The sequence below is a fragment of the Harpia harpyja genome, chromosome 17 (genome assembly GCF_026419915.1).
Source record: "Harpia harpyja isolate bHarHar1 chromosome 17, bHarHar1 primary haplotype, whole genome shotgun sequence".
Lineage (NCBI taxonomy): Eukaryota > Metazoa > Chordata > Aves > Accipitriformes > Accipitridae > Harpia > Harpia harpyja.
In genome coordinates, this window is record NC_068956.1 from 1,003,428 (window position 1) to 1,022,406 (window position 18,979).

Below are 18,979 nucleotides of genomic sequence, written 5' to 3' on the forward strand. Positions count from 1 at the left end.
GCTGGGGCATCGGCTTGCCTGGAGCGTGCGGTGCTGCGGGGGCACTGGGGGGGGGACGGTGAGCTGCGGTGGGTGCAGAGGAGCCGGGGGGGCAGGTTGCACCCGTGCTCCAAAAGTGCTTGGCTATGACACGGCTGTGCCCCCGCCGGCTGGATGCGCCTGCACCCCCAGCACATCCCAGATTAACCCCAGTGTTCCCCAGCTCAACCCTAGTATACCCCAGCTCACAGTCCCAGTACTCCCCAGCTCAATTCCAATATCGCCCAGCTCCCCCTCCCAGCAGACCCCAGCTTATCACCAGTATACCCCAGCTCATCCCCAGCAGACCCCAGCTCACCCCCAGCACATCCCAGCTCAACCCCAGTACACCCCAGCTCAATCCCAGTACTCCCCAGCTCGATTCCAGTATACCCCAGCTCATCCCCAGCATAACCCAGCTCAACCCCAGTCTCCTGGGACCCCCGGCTGTGCCGACAACCCCTGTCCCCGGGCCACCCCGGGGAGTCGAGGTGCAGCAATAGCCGTGCCCGCTGGGGTGAGGGACATGACCAGGGACGCCGGGGCGGCATTGCCAGGGCTGGGGCCGGTGACGGAGGGGTGAAGCCCAGGAGAGCGGAACCCCGAGGGCCCGGCTGGCAGATTTGTTTTCTGTTTGAGAACCAGCTCGGCGCGTCCCAATTCACGGCCAAACAACGCCGGCAGCTGCGGCTCCGCCGGGGCAGCCGGGATCCCTGCCAGGATCCCTGCCAGCAGCGCCCGTGCAGTGCCGATCGCCGCCAAGAGCTCCCAAACGCCGGGCAATGCCGCCGGCGGGCTTCTCTCGCCTTCCTCCTCCTCCTCCTCACCGCGTCGTGGTACGTCTGGCGAGGCCTGAAGAATTGCTCCGGCACAGGCTGCTGGCGCTGCGCGGCTAGAACCGGGACGGTCGCGGCTTCGTCCTCTGGTAACGTCAAGCTGGCTTCTTGCGTCGCCTTGCTGCTGCTGCCGCGTCCCCGGGGCCATCGGGACGATGCTCGGGGGTGCGGGGTTGGGGGCCGTGCCTGCCCGGGGGGGGTCCCTCGCTCCGGGGGGAGGTCTGCAGGGCTTTGGCACCGCTGCAGGGGCTGCAATTTTAATTTGCAGTGTTCACCCCTAAAAAAACAGCCTTTGAAGGCACGGGCTGGTGCCATGCAGCAGACCCGGGTGCTGCGGGTGGGTGGCTGTGCCGGGGCTCGCCGGCAGCTCCCTCCGGGCCACCCCGGGGTGCCAGGACCGTGTCGGGATGAAGGCCATGTCTGCGCCGGGGAAAGCCTCTCTGAAAGCTGCCGGTTGTTTTCTGGGGGTGCCCCCCACCGCGGCGGCAGCTACCAGGGCCGAGCTGTTACGGGAAGCAGCCGGGACATCAGGGATGGGGATATTTATAGCAATATTGGACTTTTGCATCCCTCCGTACCCCACATCCCCTGTCCCCCCACCCCGAAAGCGGGTCGTTTGCTGCCAGAACCTAGAAAACCCACCAAGGGGGTGAGCCCTGGGTATTTTGGGGGTGTCTGGGAGGAGGCAGGGAGCAATGCTCCCCCATGCCGGCGTCTTGCGGCTCTTCTTCTCAGGCAGGGTGGCATGGTTGCCCCATCCCTAATTTTACCACCCCGTGCCACACATCTGGCGTCCCCCCCCCAGCAAATCAAGTCCTGTTCCATCAGCCTGGGAGGGTTGCAGGCACTGTCACCGCATGCCGGGGGCTTCGGGTGGCTCCAGCGAGTGTCCCGCGGCAGGGACCCCGTGGCTGTCAGGGTGTTAGTGCTCCGGGAAGTTTTGCAGATGGATGCGAGCTGTTAAATCGTTAAAACGCAGAGCCAGAACCCATCGTAGCAGCAGGTGGAATCTGGCAGGGGGTGGCCGGAGTCGGTGTCTCCCTGCCTGCTCTTCTGCCTGTGGCACGGCACAAACGTCACGCTTGAGGGGAAAAAAAATAGTCTAAAAATAATTTGGGGCTTCCCGCCTGGCTGGGACAGGTTAGAAAGTGCTGCCACCCCCCCCCCCGCCGTCCCCAGCACGGCCTTCCTCCTCCTCCTGCCCGTGCTGCTGGCCCAGGGCGCAGGCAGGCGATGCTGCCCTAGTTCGGGGCACCCAGGGAGTGGCTGGGACGGCACTTGGACACCCCAAAACTGCAGGTGATGGGGGGGGGCTGGTTGTGCGGAAAGGCTTTTGCAAAGGGGGGAGGGGGTGCATGTGGTCGGGGGGTCCCCGCCGGTAGCATCCACGCGCCGCAGCTTGGCTCTGCCCTTGCCGAAGGGCTGCCGGGCGGTGTTGCGGTGGCCAGGGGTGCACGGGAGGTGGCCCCGGCACGGTGGAGGGGGTCTGTGCGTGGGGTCGCGGTGCTGCTGCACCCCCGTGAGCTGGCTTTTTCCGGGCAGAGGTTTTTGGGTGGCCCCGGGGGTGAGCTGGGTCTGTGCCGTGGGTGCCCGCTGCGCCCCGAGGAGGAGGAAGAGGAGGCGGGAGGGCAGCGGGGCCGGCAAAGGGCCCCCCCACCGGCCACAGCCAGAGCGGTCAAGCCCTCCGCCAAGAGACTCTCACTTCCCACTACGGGAAGGCGAAACAGGGACCGACCTGGTTTTGGTGCTGTGCGCCGGGTGCCATGGATGATCCCCACGGAGGACGCTGGTGTCGTGCCCCCCCCGGGACCGGTGCTCCACGGGGGCATCCTCGGCTTGCAGCCGGTGTTTCGGCACCGTCCCCCCATGGTATCGCTGGACCCCGGGAGGTGGGGCTGCTGGGGGGGGCCGTGCATGCGGGGTACGGTTTCCTGACCTATTTTGCAGGCGGCTGCCAGAAAGTGTGTCAGGAGCTGAGAGCATCCCGGTCGGGGCTCAGTGGGCAGGGACATCAGTTGCTGGATGGTTTTGCCCCCTTTTTGCTGGTTTTGCCCCTTTTTTTGCTGGATTTGCCCCCTTTTCTTGCTGGATTTGCCCGCTTTTCTGGCTAGCTTTGCAAGGCAGGCGGCGATGCCCCGGGAGGGGATGCCGGGAGCTCGGGTGCCCTCGTTCATGCCGCAGCCCAGGGCACACTTCACCTTCCTGGGTTTTACTTCCAGGGGGAGAAGGGAAACACGGGCAGGACCTTGGGGAAATGAGGAACCCCTCGTTTCCCTGCCCCCTTGCCCCCGACACCCTCCTCATCGCCTTCCTCATCGCCTTCCTCCCGCTGCGTGTCGGAGCAGGGGGAAGCGCCCCGCGAGCTGCCCCATCCCGAGGAGCGGGGACGGCGTTGTCTCGGCTCACGGCTTTCTCTCCTGCTGCCCTCTCCTCCCGGTGCTGCTGCCTTCCCTCCAGCACGGCCCAGCTGTGCACCGCTCCTGGGCACCAGGCGTGCACCCCCTCAGCTGCCGTGCGCTCCCCACGCTACCGTGCACACCCCGATCAGCTGTGCACACCCCACATCTCCATGCACACCCTTCACCTCCATGCACACCCCACATCTCCATGCACACCCTTCACCTCCATGCACACCCCACATCTCCATGCACACCCTTCACCTCCATGCACACCCCACATCTCCGTGCACATCCCACATCTCCGTGCACATCCCACATCTCCGTGCACATCCCACATCTCCATGCACACCCCTCACCTCCATGCACACCCCTCACCTCCATGCACATCCCACATCACCATGCACATCCCACATCTCCATGCACACCCCTCACCTCCATGCACATCCCACATCTCCATGCACATCCCACATCTCCATGCACACCCCTCACCTCCATGCACACCCCTCACCTCCATGCACATCCCACATTTCCATGCACATCCCACATCTCCATGCACATCCCACATCTCCATGCACACCCCTCACCTCCATGCACACCCCACATCTCCATGCACATCCCACATCTCCATGCACATCCCACATCTCCGTGCACATCCCACATCTCCGTGCACATCCCACATCTCCGTGCACACCCCTCACCTCCATGCACACCCCACATCTCCATGCACATCCCACATCTCCGTGCACATCCCACATCTCCGTGCACATCCCACATCTCCGTGCACACCCCTCACCTCCATGCACACCCCACATCTCCATGCACATCCCACATCTCCATGCACATCGCACATTCCATGCACACCCCCCACCTCCGTGCACACCCCACATCCCCGTGCACACCCCTCACCTCCATGCACAGCCGCCTTCGGGCAGTTCCCACCACGGGGAGCTTGGCAGCTGGTGGCACCCTTGGAGGAAGGCACGGTGTGTAGGAGCTGTAAAGCAAGCTGAGCTGCCTGCAGCGAGGCCGGGGTACCGTCCCGGCTGCTTAAACATGAAGCACTTTGAGATTTGAATCACTGGCAGCAGGAAGAGGCTCTGAAGAACCTTTTCCACCCCTAGATTTTGATGACTTTGCAAGATTTAACTTGATTTCTGAATGCTGCCTAAGGCCTGGTGTGTTTGAATATTATTTGCATGTTGTATTTACTGGCCTGTGCTCCACGGTGAGATCTTGAAAATGAAACAGCTTCATCTTCCCAAAGTGAGACCTTTGCAGCTGCTGAACTGATGGGACTCTGCCGAGGTGAAGCGCTGGAGCAGTTTCGGTGGGAGGTCTGTGGGGTGCGGTGCTGCTGGGAGCCAAGGCTCGGTACGATCCCCGGCCCCTGCTTCTGCTTTTGGGCATTCTCTGCTCGCCGAGGATTCGCGTCGGCAAGTTTCGGTGCGAGGATGCGGCGCTTTCGATTCCCGGCCGAGAGCGGCGGTGGCTGCGGCTGGGCCCAGGCGAGTCGGTCCTGGGCTCCTCGGCCAGGCTGGGTCTGTCCCCGGCTGCTGCAGGGACGCTGGGGACATCGGCCCCGTCCTGGGTGGCCACGGTCCCGGCTGAGGATCCTTTCTTAATTTAGGCAGAAAGGGGTAAAAATCACCTTGGTGCGAGGCTGGTTGCCCAGTGCAGCCAGGGATACGGTGGCTGGGTAACCCCCTTCCCACTGATGGCCATTCCCGTTCCCACAGGTCCCCCCACAACCTGGCTCCGTGTCCCCGGTGCCCACCGGGACCCCGGTGGGTGAGGGCTCGCTGCCCTCCCGGGGGGTCCGTGGGGCTCCTAGGGTGGTGGGGACGTGGCAGCCACCCGGCCACTCGTCCCTTCCTTGCTGGTGGCCGGGGCTCGGCTTCTCCTGCTGGCCCCAGGACACCCCATCCTCGGTGCCCCGGTCCCCGCCGCGGTGCCGGGGAGCCGTGCCATGCCGCGCGGCTTTCCGGGGACCACCCTCCCCGTTTCTTCCTTCCTCTCTTGCTGAAGGCCCTGCCCCGTCTTGCCGTCAGCCGGGGCTCGTCTGGTACCAGGGTCCGGCTTCCTCCTCTCCCGTTGCGGCCGCCGTCGGCGTTTCTCGGCCGTGCTGAGATACCGCAGGTTTTGCCGGGGCCGGAGAGCTCTTGCAGCGCGGTGGCGGGCTGCGAGCGAGGGGCCGTTATTGCAACACGTCCCCCCGCGCACTGGGCTCGTAACGCCCGGCTCGGCTTTTCGGCAAGTTCCCGATTGCCGAGGCGGCGTTTGAGGAAGTCCTTGGGCGGGCAGAGACCCCTCCGCAAGCCTCCGCCGCGCCGGCCGGGGAGCCGGGCATGGGCTGCTGGTACATCGGCCACCTCGCCCATCCACCTCCCGCAGCTGAGCCAAGGTACCATGCTTCGCCCGCTTTAATTAACTCTCTTTGATTAACGAGCCCAAAAGCCTGGGAAAGGGGAACGCCAGGGTGTAGGCAGGGTTTGCCTCCCCCGCCTGCCGGGTTGCCGGTGCTGGAGGAGGAATCGGGATGGGAATGAGACCCATCAAGCGGGTGCTGCACGCCTGACGGGCTCCTGTGCCGGTTTTCCTCCAGCTCGTGGCCACTAGCCCAGGTGCCCTCGAAGGGACGGGCAGGGAAGAGCCGTGGGGCAGCCGCGGTCCGGCTGCCGGTGCCCAGGGATGGTGCTGCCGCAAGCGCAGCTCTGCCACTGACGCACCGACCGGCCTTGGTCAAACCGCTTGATTCCCCAGCGCCTCATTAGGGGTAATGATGATTTAGCTGGGTGCTGCAGGGCTGCGAGGGTGCAGGGGGCTGCGCGCAGTCACCTCTGCGGTGGTCGAGGCTTTGCCGGAGCCGGTGAAGGCAGCGTGCTCACCTGCCACCCCCAATCAGAGACCACTGCCCTTCCCATCCCATGCACAGCTCGTTAATCTAATGAGCCTGGCCTTCATTACTGCTGTGCATGCTCCCGCTGCCCGTAGCTGTTTGCCTCCAGTTTGTAGGATGGGAAACCCACGGCCCCAACAGCAGCAGTGGGATAAGGATGGGCATATCCCTGTGGCACGGATGGCTCGGGGTCTCCTGCCTGTGCCCGCGCGTGGCACCCAGGGCTGGGTAACCCTGGAGCAGACCCTTGGGCAGGAAAGCTGTGGTGTATGGCGTTGGGCGAACCTGAAGTGGAGCGGCTGGTTTGCTGTGGTGCGTGCCGGGGCCACTTGTGCACGCTGGCGGTGCTGCTCGGCAGCCGATGCACTGCCCGGCACCGCCAGCAAGCAAAGCCAGGGCAAGGCTTTGGCGTGGGCTGGGAAGGGGAGGCCACGGCCGTTTTCTTGCTTAACTCCGCTTCGGAAAAGGAGCTGTGGGCGCAGGATGTCCCCCGAGGTTGGGGACACTCGTGCAGGGGTGGGGGAGGATGGGGAGAGGGTCCCTGGTGCCTCGGTGGAGGCTGAGCTCCAGGAGCCCGGCACGATGCTCGGTTCTCCTGGGGTTCACGTGCAGGTGGCCAGGGAAAAAGAGCATCCAAACCCCTCTGCTAGGTTGGGGACATCTGAGTGGGGCTGGTGAGGACGTATCGGCTGTGGGAGCCCCACAGAAAAGCTGCCAGCACCCCTGTTTGAGAGCAGAGGGGATGGCTGAGCCCCTCGGTCCGGACTATGGGGACGATGGGGACCATCCCCGGTCACCCCCAGGTCCTCCATCCTCAGAACGGGGAGACCGAGGGCAGTGTGGGCTTGGGATGGGGCTGGCGGGGTCTGTCCCCGGCTGCTACAAGCCCACGGTGTGTTTCGGCATCCCGGCTCATCCTCCCGGTTTGCAGGCAGCTGCTCATCCCTGCCCCAGCCCTGGGGGTGGTTTACAGCCCTCGCCTGCCCCTCGTCACGCCGTTCTTACAGCCTTTAAGTCTCTTACAAAACAGCTTCGGCAGCATTGCCTAATCCCGGGGAGGAATGCGGTGGGTAAGCACGGCGAGGATTTGAGAGCCGAAAGGGACGGCGGGGACGAGGGCTGGGGTGATCCCCCCCGCCCCGGTCCCCGACACCCGGCTGGGTTACGGCGGCTCTCCGGGTTGATTTTGTTTCTGGAATTTCCTCGTCTCTTTTTGGACAGAGGTTATAAATGACCAATGACAGGAGGAAGGAACCCAGCGAGGTCCTGATGAATGATTTACCGGGCGAGGGCGAAGGGCGATGGTGAGCTGCCAGCCTGGTGCACCAGGGACCCGGTGGGTCCCTCGCTGGACCTTCGTCCCCGTCCCCGGCGAGCAGCGGCGAGGCCCCACGGCCGCCCCGGCGCTCCGCCGGCACGTGCCGGGTGCCGGGGTTGCGCCGGTGGCGAGCGGAGGTGAGCGCCCGGCGGGTGCAGCTCTCGCCTCGCCGCGGCACGGGGTCCGTCCCGGCGTGGGGGGGGACGGGGAGAGGCGTCCCACGTCGGCTGCGTGGCACAAACCCATCCGCTTCCCACTTGGTGCAAAAGCAGAACCGGTGGTGAAACTGGTGCCACCGGTGCCACCGCTGCGTACTCTCCTCCTCCCGGCAAGGCTGCACGCTGTGCCCGGGGTGGAGTGGGGGGGCTCATGGGTGTGCGCCCACCCCCATGCCACCCCAAATTCCTGGCTGCCGGAGATGGGTCTGTCCCACCGCAGCTTTGATGGCCCCGGCAGGGCCGGGGCTGCCGTCACCCGTGGCTATGTGTGACGCTCGCGGTGACTCCTTGGCTCCTGCCGGGAGGGGACATGCGTGGGACCCCCCCACCGGTGCCACCGCGTTTCCCTCAGCTCCTCCGTGGGGTTTTGCCTCCGCGAGAAGCATGTCGCAGGCAGTGACCGGCTGGGGAAGGAGCCTGCCTGCGCAGGCAGCACCAGACGTCCTGTGACAGCGATGTCACCCAGCACCGTCACTTGTCTATTTTTAAGAGTAAATGTGTTTTGTTTTGTTTTTTTTTAAGCTGCGCGGGTGGGAGAGGAAAAGGGCTGGTCTGCGTGTGCGTGGCCCCTCGGATTTTATGCTGCTTCAGGGATTTTTGTGCTGCTGGTTGGGTTGGCTGAAACCAGTGGGAAGGTCCTGGGTGCTGCTGGTTTCTCTGGTGCAGCCGGCAAGGAGCCCTGGGTGACAGCTAGCCCCGGCGTCCCCGTTGCTCCTTCCTCGGCCGGAGATGGACGCCCGGCTTTTGCAGCCTGAAGCAAAGCCAAGCTGTGCCGGGGAGGAGGCACCGTGGCCGGACCCCTGTGGCAACGCCGGGATGCCGGTGTCTGGAGGCGTGGGGGCCGCCGGGTGAGCCCTGCTGCCAGCCAGGGCCTCACACCGCTGCGGGGGTCTGCCGGATTCGGCTGCGCCCGGTTAGTGCCGGGAAGACGACGAGCCTTGCCCTGCCGTACGCTTTGCTCGCGTTAGGCAGGAGTGGCAGCCGCTCGACCGTCTTCGCTGCCGAAACCGCAAGTGCTGGCTGGAGGGGTCAGAGCTGCCTGAGTCAGAGAAAATGTGACTCTGACGGGCAGATTTCATGATTGGCGTATTTACAGCACCAGGAAATCCTCTGCCTCTTATTTAGCAGGTCTAAAAAAGCCTCTGGCAAACCCAAAATAAGATGTGCGCCGGGGTCACCGGCAGTGCCGGGAGGAGCGCAGCCCGTGTGCCAGCACGGCTGGGGTCTGCCTCCTACCCGGGGCTCGCGTGCCTGCCCGGACCCCGGGACCAGGCTGGGAACTGGGGAGTGATGCCGTGGGGGGGCCCGTGGGGTTCGGTGGGTGTTTGGGTCAGGGTCTCCAGCAGCAGCACCCTGCCACCGCCCGGGCCAGGACCAGCGGGCAGCGAGGACCGTGTTTGCATGACGAGATCAGGATCCGGCCCCTCTCCTAAAGCCCTGAGCTCGCCCCCAAACCAGATTTAAGACCGACCGAGGACCAGGCAGGCTGCGAGCCAGCGAGGGCTTGCGCTTGCTCTTGTGGGGCTTCGGGAGACAACATTTTGGGACCTGTGGGTTTGATGGGGCTGGGGACGGCCCGGGAGAGGGGACAGGGGCTCCTCTCAGCATCCCATTGCCGTGCAAAGGCTTTGTCTGGCATTGGTGAGCTGCAGCCTTCTGGATCCGTCCATCTGTCTCTGTCCCTCCATCCGGGCTCACTCGGGCAGAGGCTGAGAGCAGGGAGAGCGGGGGGCTCTGGGGGGGGGGTGGCTGTCTGCCCATCTGCAGGAGCTCTGCAGCTATTGATGCATCGCCTCCGCTCCCCATCGATTAGCCCATAATTGCCCGAGCATCCTCTGGGAGACCGCACGCCCTCCTGCGCAGGGTCGGATCCTGACGCTGGTGTAAATGGGGGCTGTGGGAGGGAGCTGTGTCCGGGGGGGGGTGACAGCCCTTGGGGGGACAGCCAGCAGTTCCCGGTGTGATGCTGCGGCCGGGGAGCGTGCCGGCGCCGCACGATGCCGTCATCTGGCAAGCCTCGGTGGGGATGGCATCTACATTTAGACGCCTAAACCGGGACCCCCCGGCGTTCCCGGATCCCTGCAGCCCTCTCGGTTCAGGGGAGGTGCCGGTGCCCGATCCTGCTGGGGACACAGTGGGGTCGGAGGCAAGGAGGCCCCTCTGAAAACCACGCTGCTGAACTGGGAAATCGTAGTTCTGGGACCCTGGGCTTCAGCTGGTGCATAGTTTGGGACTGATCCTGACCCCCCACTCATCCCCGCTTCTCTCTGTCCCCAGGTTCTGATGCCGTCCTGAGCCTCGCCGGGCGCAGGAGATGCTCTGAGCGGCGTGGGGTCTCTGCGGCCAGGCCCCCACCATGGAGGACGGGGGGTCTCTGCCCGTGGCCGCCTGGCTGGCGGCCCTCCACCTCGACCAGTACGTGGAGAGCTTCCAGCAGAGCGAGCTGTGGACGGTGTGGGACTGCCGGGCGCTGACGGACGAGGCGCTTACCCGCCTCGGCGTGGTGCTGCCCGGCCACCGCCGCCGCATCCTCCTGGGACTCCAGAAAGCCTTTGCCGAGACCACCCTGCCCGCCGGGACCCCTCAACCCCCCGTCAGAAAACCCGTGCCCATGAAACGCCATATCTTCCGCCTGAGCACCGCGGCGGTGCCGGGGCAGCCGGAGCAGCCGGATCCCCCGTGCCCGGCGGTGCCCAGTGGGTCCCCGGTCCTAGAGCCGGAGGGGGGTGCGAACTTCACCCAGCTGCCCCCACCCATCCCACCCAGGGTGGGCTGCCGCCCCCCCGTCAAATTCTCCCCATCGCTAACGAGCGGCAGCCCCGAGCCCCCCCTCGTGCCCCGCAGCCGCCCCCCGGCCCCGGAGCTGCCCTCGCCACCGACCGTGGCTGAGAAGCCCCCGGCCGAAAGCAGGGCGAGACCCCCCCTGCCACCGCTGCCGGCCAAGCGTCACCAACTGGAAGGCAAGTGCCAGTCCCTGAAGACCCCCCCGCCGCCCAGCCGCCCGCCGGTGCTGCCCCCAAGGGCCGTGTCCCAGAGGAGGTAAGGGGGCTGCAGGAGTTGGGGGGGGGGGGGTGAGCCTGGGGGTGCCCCGAAGAGGCAGGGTCCCCGTGGGGGGCTGCCGTGATGTGAGTGGGACCCTCAGGTGGGTGCACGTGGTGATGGCATGGGTTGCCTGGGGGTACCCCCCCCCGCCCCGACACCCCAGCACATCCCCCTGGGGTACCTGTCCCCCATCCCCAGCACATCTCCTGGGGGGCCCCCAGCAGGCTGGGGGGGGGTCATGAGAGGAGCTGTGGCTGCTCTTGTCCAGGACAGCGGTGCCCTCTAGTGTCACACTGTCCCGGGGCGGGGTGTCACCCCCAGGGACACCCCAGTTTTGTCCCCATCCCCTTTTCGGGGGGATGCGTGGGGGGATGCACGGCCAGCGCACAGTGGCCAAATCCTGACCATGGGCCCCATGAGTGCCGGGGTCTGCGACTCGTTTCTCTCCCGGGTTCAATGTGCCTCTCAGGGGCTGATATATTGGCTGGATGAGGCCCCCCCCTCCCCGGTCACCCCAGCCTGTCCTTCTGCTTCCCCCCCCCCGCCCAGTGCCTGGCAGCGAGTGGGCATGCAGAGCCCCATCATACCCCTGCCCGCAGCGCGGGCAGCGCTGAGGCCCGAGGAACTCGTCACACCCTGTGGGGTCAGACGGCAAACCGCAGCGCGGCGGTGGGGGGGGGGGGGGGGAGCAGGCAGCTGCCGGCTGGTGCGGCCGGATGACACGAGAGAGCAGGCTGGGGTTTGGCGAGAGCAGTGCTCGCAGCCCTCCCTTGATGTCCCCCCACCCTGGTGCTCCCCCCACACCCGGCCCCCCCCCCAGCGCGCTGAGCCGCAGCACCTCCCTGCAAAAACAGGGTTTGCTGCACCGAGGCTGGGCTGCTTTTGCTGCAGCTTCCACGGCATCAGCCCCCCCACCCCCTGCCCCCTCACCGTGCCACAGCCGCTGCACCCCAAAATCCTGCAGAAGAGCAGGTGGGCATGGAATCAGGGGCGGGAGCGGGGTTCTGGCAGTCTGGGGAGGGGGGAGAGTAGCCCCTGGGTGCGAGCACTTGCCCCCCTGCCTCTCCAGGACCCCCAAACCCGAGGGACGTGCTGCTGGAGCCAGGGGGGGTCTGGCTGGTCCCCAAGGGGAGACAGAGCCCCGTTCCCAGGGTGGCAGGGGGGTTTTGCCCTATCTCTGCAGCCCTGGGTGATGGCGCTGGATGAGACCCCCCCCTGCCCCGAGGTGTCTGTGCAGTCAGGATGGGAACGGGGGGGGCACAGTGGCTGTACCCCCCCCCCCCCAGCTGCCCATCCCCGTGCCCCAGCAGGCTTTTTGGGAGCAGAACCCCTGCCCGTGTCTGGCTGAGGCAGGCAGAGATGACCCCCCCCCCAGCCCGTGCTTTGCCCCCTGCCTGGCGCCGATGCAGCCAGGGAGCAGGCTGGGATGCCAAGCTGGGGGGGGGGGGGCTGGCACCCCATGGGGTGGGCAAGCGCCTGTTCCCGGGGCTCCGGATCACCGCCGAAACGGCGTCCCTCCTGTCAGCCCCGGGAACCGTCCCCATCACCGCATTTCCGCACCGAGGTGGTCCCCAAAAATCCCCCCCGCCCCGGAGCCACTCTCCGTCCTGCCCTGGCCGGGGGAACGCCGGTGCCCGGCAAGGCCGGTGCCCACCGCTTCGGTGCCGGCCATGCCGCCGCTTTGGCCATCTCAGGAAGTTTTGCTCGCGGGCGAGCGCGGTGCAGGAAGTGCTTGGGGTGACGAGCTCCGCTCCCCAACCGGCATCGCCGGCCTCGCCGGCATCGTCGCCGGATCCGACCCTGCCGGGGACCCCCGCTGCCTTCCCAGGTAGGGGTGTCGCGGCCGGGTGCCACGCGGCGTTGGCGGGACGGCAGCGGAGCGGGGCCGGTGGGAGTTTTGCACGGGAAGCGAGCGTTGCCCGTGCTGCCAGGCGTGAGTCTCGCCTCCTTTTGCTCATTCGAGAGTCTCCTGCCCCTGCCTGCACTTCGGGGGCCGGTGGATCGAACGGGGGGGGCCGAGCGGGGGGAGCTGCCCCCCCCGTAAGGCGGTGCGGGGCTGGGGGTCGCCGGCTGCGGTGGCACGGCACGGCACGGCGGCTTTGCTGGGAAAAGGGTGGTTTGCAGGGCAGGTCCCCGGCAGCCCTGGCTTCCCCAAAGAGGGAAGAGATGGTGTCGCGGCACTTTCCGCATGCCATGGTGGAGGGGGGCCGGGGCTGGTCGGGGGGGGGGGGCCGGGAGCTGCTTGGGCTCCCCTGGGGGCAGCTGGGCCGGGGAGCACCTTGCCGCAGGATTTTGCAGATGCTGAAAGTTTGGGTGGCTCAAAAAGCAGCTGGATCGTGCCGTGGGGATGGATGATCGTGACAGAGGGATGGCTGCCCCAGCGGCTTGGGCTGTGTTTCTGAGCAGTTTGTGCTCATCAGGCTGCGCTGAGGCTCCTGGGGGACAGCGGGGCCCCAGCGCTCTGCGTGCTCTGATGCACGTGTAGTGTGTACATTACAGGTACAAACGATGCAGAAATATATCCTCGGGGACATGTGCTGGTGCTTGGTTACTGCAGTGGGTATGTATGCACTGGTGCTTGGTAACTGCAGTGGGTGTATACGGTAGCACATATACCTTGCTGCTACAGTGGATATATACAGTAGGGTATGTATGTGCTGATGCTAGATTGCTGTTGTGGGTGTATACAGTAGGGTATGGATAAGTTAATTGGTTACTCTAGCATATATATCTAGTATGCTGGTGCTTGGTTGCTATAGCAGGCACATACTTGGTTCCTATAGTGGATGTATACAGCAGGGTATGTACAAGCTGGTGCTTGGCTCCTATAGCGGATGTATACAGCAGGGTATGGCCTTGTGCTGGGCCTCGGTGATGGGTGCGTGCACAGGCACCGGGTCTGTTGTGTCGCGGCCGGTGTCGGTGCCGGTGCCCAGCCAGGCCCGGCGATGGAGGAGCTGCGGCGGTGCAGGAGTGCCAGCCCAGACAAGGGGTGCATTCAGGCGGGCGCAGGCGTGAGTCAGCCCACGGCGGCTCTTTGGTGCAGGCTCAGCCACCAGCGAGCCGCGGTCCCGGCTCCGCGTGCGGGGCGGCACGTGCCGGGATGCTCCGCGAGCCGCCTGCGCTGCGGCTCCCTGGGCTCCCCCGGGGGTAACGGGGCGCCCAGCTTCGGTGACGTGCACCGGGGTGCCCGCCGGCTGGGACCGAAGGAACCCCACGGCCGCAGGGGTGTTGCTGCCGGCCCCGAAACACCTTCCCCTGCCCCGATGGTCGGGGACCTGCCCGGGGCTGCCTGTGGTTGGTGAGCACGGAGGTCCCTGGGGCTGTGGGGGACGCTGCCGGCCTGCCCAGGGACCTAAAGCAGCGGGGTGATGCTTGCCTGCATCTGGGATGATGCTTGCCCACGTCTGGATGATGCTTGCCCACATTGGGGTGGTGCTTGCCCACATCAGAGTGATGCTTGCCCATGTCTAGATGATGCTTGCCCACATCGGGGTGGTGCTTGCCCGTGTCTGGATGATGCTTGCCCACATAGGGGTGGTGCTTGCCCACATGTCAGGGTGATGCTTGCCCATGTCTGGATGATGCTTGCCCACATAGGGGTGGTGCTTGCCCACGTGTCAGGGTGGTGCTTGCCCATGTCTGGATGATGCTTGCCCACATTGGGGTGGTGCTTGCCCACGTGTCAGGGTGGTGCTTGCCCATGTCTGGATGATGCTTGCCCACATTGGGGTGGTGCTTGCCCACGTGTCAGGGTGATGCTTGCCCATGCTGGGGGTGATGCCTGCTGCATCCAGGCTGATGCTGGGATTTCTGGCTCCTGCCCGGCTGCTTTGCCAGCAGGCACCGAGGCTGCTGCGTGGGTCTGGCCCTGGCAGCCCTGGCTCTGTGGGGGGATGAGCCCCTCACCATAAACCCCCCCCGGAGGCGGGGGTGCCCCCAAGGGAGGGATGTCCAAGGACGAGGTCCAGGAAAGAGCTGAGGCATCCCTGCCTGCGCAGGCAGCAGGCAGCCCGGGGCAAAACGAGGGACCCGGCGGTGCCGCGGGGGCCTTTGCAGCAGCCCGGCGTTTTTGGGGTGATGCCACCCACCCGGCCCCCCTCGCTTCCGCCTGCACCGCCGTGGTCCCCGGCGCTTCCTCCTGGCCCCTCGCTCGCCGCGTGGGGTTCGGCTGCTGCGGTGGTCGCCCCGCGGGGGCCCCGTGCCCGCACCCTCCTGCCCACCCCCCCAAGGGGAAACGGCCCGGGGTGGGGGGGCGGTTGGCATTTTGCAAGAGCGGCTTGGGGCCAGGCTGAGGGGGGTCTGAGCTGCCGAGGGCGAGTGTCGTGTTGTGGTTTCCTCCACGCTGCGTTCACCTCTGGGGTCCCACCGTGTGTCCCCCCCCACCAGGGTCCCACTGCACTGGTGCACCCCGGGCATCCGAACGGGAGGTGACGGGGACATCTCAGCCGTGCTGGGTGCGGGATGTCCGGCGACAACGCCCGCAATGCCACCTCCCACGAGGTGACGACGGCCACCGCGTTCGACGCCGAGCGCTTCTCAGCAGCTCCCAAAAGCAGCCGGATTTGATGGGCCCCCCCCCTCCCCCACTGCCGATTTTGGCCGCTGGTGGCTCTGACCTACAGCAGCGGTGGATGCTGGCGTCTGCACCCCGATCATGGGCTGAGGCTCTCGACGAGGGCACCCCCTGCCCATGCCTGGGGGACGGTCTGGGGTGCAAAGCAGACCCCCCCCAAGCAGCTGGGGGGGGGGGTTCATCCCTGGGGTGGGGTGTAGGAGGGCAGTGAGCGATGTCCAAGAAGGTGATGGCAGAAGGTCCTTCTCCGTGTTTGCCCAGGGCTCGGCACAGCCTGGCGAGCCCGGTGGGGGGGTGGCGGTGGCCCCGGCAGTGGTTTGGCTTTGGGGTGGCATTTCCTACAGGAGAGCAGCCCCCCCGCTGCCCCAAGCTTGGGCGTATGGGGGGGTCAGCCGAGCCGTTGCTGGTGGGGAGAAGGACAGCAGATAAAGCACCGGTTGGCACTTCTCTAATGGCAGACATTGCACCAGCCTGACCCTGCCCGGAGCAGGATCGGCATCGGTTTTGGGCACGGCTGCAGCGTCGGGGGGGTCAGGGGGTGCAGGAGGCGATGGGGCACCCACGCCGCCCCACGGAGCCGTGGGGGGACATAAGGCCCAGGGATGCTCCGGCAGCTGGGGATGACCTGGAGAGCGGCCAGAGCATCGGGGAGGGTGTTTTGGGGAACTGGGGTGTTATCTGCGCCTGGGTTCCGTGGCTGCCTGTCCTGCCAGCCCGCGGGGGGGGCGGGCAGGACTGGGGCAGGGGTGGAAACAATCATCTCCTCCTAAACCCTCCTGAGATATCCCCAGCAAGAAAAGAGGTTGTCCTTGGCCGTCGCGCCGTGCCTGCGGAAAACGAGACAGCCGGGGAACCGTCGGCTCGCTGCTGGCCTTGGGGCTGGCACCGCAGCCCCCCACCCCTGGTCCGGGGGGGGGGGCAAACACCATCCTGGGTGGCCGTGCAGATGCAGACCCCAGCCGGGCTCTTGCCCGGGGTGGGGGGGTGCTCCGTGGCTTGCGCACTGTCACCTCCCTGTCCCTGTGTCCCCGCACCCCTGGGTGGCAGCCCCCCCACCCCAGCAAGCCCCTGCCTGGGGCCGCTGGGAGCAATGCTGCTGCCCTGGGCTGCGGGACAGCTCGCTGCCCACGCTCCCCTGCCTGCACTCCCCTGCCCTCCCTGCCAGCATTCCCTAATGTATGGATGGTTGTGGCTGGTTCCCATGGAAATGGCTGCTGAGAAATGAGGTCAGCCTGACCCAGAGGAGAGCCAACGCTCGCTTGCCATCCTCCCCCTGCTCCGGTGCGGGCAGCCGAGGGAGAAGTTTTCTCTCCGCAGCTCACCCCCGAGCTGGGGGAAAGCTCTCGTGCACCGGCCGTGGGGCCGGGAGTCACCGGGGTCGGTGGTCCCCCGGGACCGCCGGGTGCTGGCGGCAGCCTTGGCCGTGCTGAGCCTTCTCCAGCGTGGCCGTGGGGCGATGCCGATAGCCGTGCCGGGGTTTGGTGCTTGGTGGCATGGGTCATGGACCGGCTGCTCCGGCTCGGGGCTGCGGTGGGAGGTAGCGGGGTCAGGGATGGGGACGGTGGCTTCGGTGCCAGCGTGTGGGTCCCCCGGGGCTCGCTGTGGGGCTGCGAGGGGTTCGGGGTGGGAGCAGGCAGAGCTGCCTCCTCTGCCCTCACCCTGACTTCAGGGCTGGTCAATCAGGTGCCTCATATTTTTATACCCCGAAGGAACTTCCTCTTAATTTCCTGCTCTTAAAAATACCATAACCCCAGAGGTTTCTATTTATTGCCCGTCTGCCTGCGATTGTCGGGAAGGCAGGAAGCAAACGGAGAACGGGAGGCAGGAATGGTCAAGCCTGGCTTCCCAGGGGCTCTGCAGGCAGGAGGAGAGTCCCCGGGGTCCCTCTCCTCCCCTGGGCAAGGTTTTGGGGCTGGGGGCACGGTGTGCTGCTCACTGACCCAGGAGAAGCCCAAGGCTCCATTTCCAGAGGGCTTCTCGCTGCCCCAGATCTCCTGTGCCCACCCCACCGTGGGGACCCTGGTAGGACGGGAGCATCCCCGGGACCCCCGTCCCGCTCGGGGGACCCCGTGGCCACCTGCAAACCAGTCGAGGAAGCGGCACCGCCGTTGTTTAGACTGGAGGAGAAAAAAAAAAAAACAACAACCTGATCCATGACGTGGGCTTCAAGGCTGTAGGCGGCTTCTGGTGTCCTTGAGAGCCAGAGAAGGAACCTGAGCCGCGGCGGCAGCGACGGGCAAGCGAGGTTGGATGCCAGAAAATATTTTCAGGCTGGTAAAGCACCGGTATAACCTGAGCAAGGCGAAGCCTTTGCCGTGGGAGGCTGTTAGGAATTGTTCTGTGGGCTTGGGTCTGCTGGGTTTGGGGTGTTTGATCCCTTTGAGGGCGGTTTCAGGCTGGCTGTGCTGGGGGTCCTCTTCACCCTGGGACCCCGTGCCGATGGCCGCGGGTGCGTTGGGGTTTGGAAGGCAGGGCAGGGGAGGTGCGGGGCCGGTGTAAGGCAGCGCTTGCTCCTCTCTCCCGCAGCATCCCTGCCAAAGAGGAGGTCCCCGTCCCCGACAGAGCACCCCTGACAGTCCCCCCATCCCCGCCGGCCCTCCTTCCCCGCACGAAGCCGCCGGTCCCGCTGCCGCCGGAGCTGCCCTCCAAGGCTAACCTCCCCTTCGTGCCCGAGTTCGGTGAGTATGAGGGGGGCCAAGCCTGGGCCCCTCAAATCTTCCCCTGTCCCAAATCTTCCCTTGGGATGTCTGGCTGGGTCTGTCTCCCCATCCACCACCACCCATCCCATGGGTGCTGTGCCTTCCCCCCCCCCCCCATCAGTCGGTCCGTCTGTCCTGCCCAGCCTTGCCTGGGTCTCTCCCTCCTCCATTCCCTTCTTTGCCTTCTGGGCTGGGGTTTCTCACGGGGTGCAAGATCCAGGCTGGGGATTTGGGTGCACCTTCTCTCCATAGAGGGGGAGCAAAGGGTTTGCACAGACTCGGAAAGCAACCGCACCAATTCATGGAGGAAAAATAAACCCATCAGGGATGTTAAAAGCGTATGCCTTCAGATGACCCCGAGCTGCGGCCGGTGGGGGCTGGAGGCTGCTGGGGGAGCACGGCAGGAGCAGGACACGGCTCTCAGCCCCGCTGCTGGGACCCCCGACCCCCTGTGCAGCCTTCAGAAGCTCTCTGTGCCCACCAGCCCCCTCCTTGGGGGGGTCACCAGGGCTCGAGCAGCTGCAGGGAGGGATGCTGAGTTGGGGACCCCCGTGGAGGGGCACAGCTCCGGTCCCAGGGCATCGCCTGGGGAGCAGCCCTGGTTGGCGGCTGTAACAGCAATAACTCAGTTTTATCTGCCTCTTTATTTAATAGCTCCAATCCAGCTTGAATAGCTCTGCTGAAAGGAAGAGGAAGGGCAGGGCTCTGCGGGGCGCTGGGTGCCTGCCTGGGGTCCAGCCCGGCCAGCAGCCGTGCACGAAGCGGCACTGGTTTAACTGGGAGCTGGGGTGTGTTTCAAAAGCTAGGAGAAGGCATGGACAGAAAGGTTATCCTTCTGTTGGGGGGGTGCAGGGAGGAAAACTGCTCCTGCCCCGTGCCCCCATGGTCAGCTGCTCCTCTGCACCAAAAGCCAGCGAGCTTTGGGTGCTGCAAAGTCTGCGGGGGGGTCCCCTGTAGGGACATGCCCGGGGAGAGCA

At 65.8% G+C, this 18,979-nt stretch overlaps 1 protein-coding gene across 11 annotated transcripts in view; it reads left to right on the forward strand.

Moving 5' to 3' along the window:
* Positions 1-18,979, forward strand: part of ARAP1 (ArfGAP with RhoGAP domain, ankyrin repeat and PH domain 1) — a 184,971-nt gene that overhangs the window by 141,481 nt on the left and 24,511 nt on the right. For 6 of the 11 annotated variants that reach the window (XR_008238946.1, XR_008238947.1, XM_052812689.1 and 3 more), the window contains exons 1-3: positions 5,558-5,654; positions 9,963-10,724; positions 17,830-17,981. The exons of 1 other annotated variant lie outside the window; for it this stretch is intronic. Coding sequence is in view for 6 of the 10 variants with exons in the window: in XM_052812689.1 (XP_052668649.1) it covers positions 10,042-10,724; positions 17,830-17,981 (835 nt within the window). In the remaining 4 variants the exon portion in view is untranslated. Of the gene's footprint in view, positions 1-5,557; positions 5,655-7,588; positions 7,605-9,962; positions 10,725-12,516; positions 12,556-17,024; positions 17,549-17,829; positions 17,982-18,979 lie in introns of those variants that run through there. 4 more of the 11 variants (XM_052812691.1, XM_052812690.1, XM_052812698.1 and 1 more) reach the window with 4 other exon arrangements.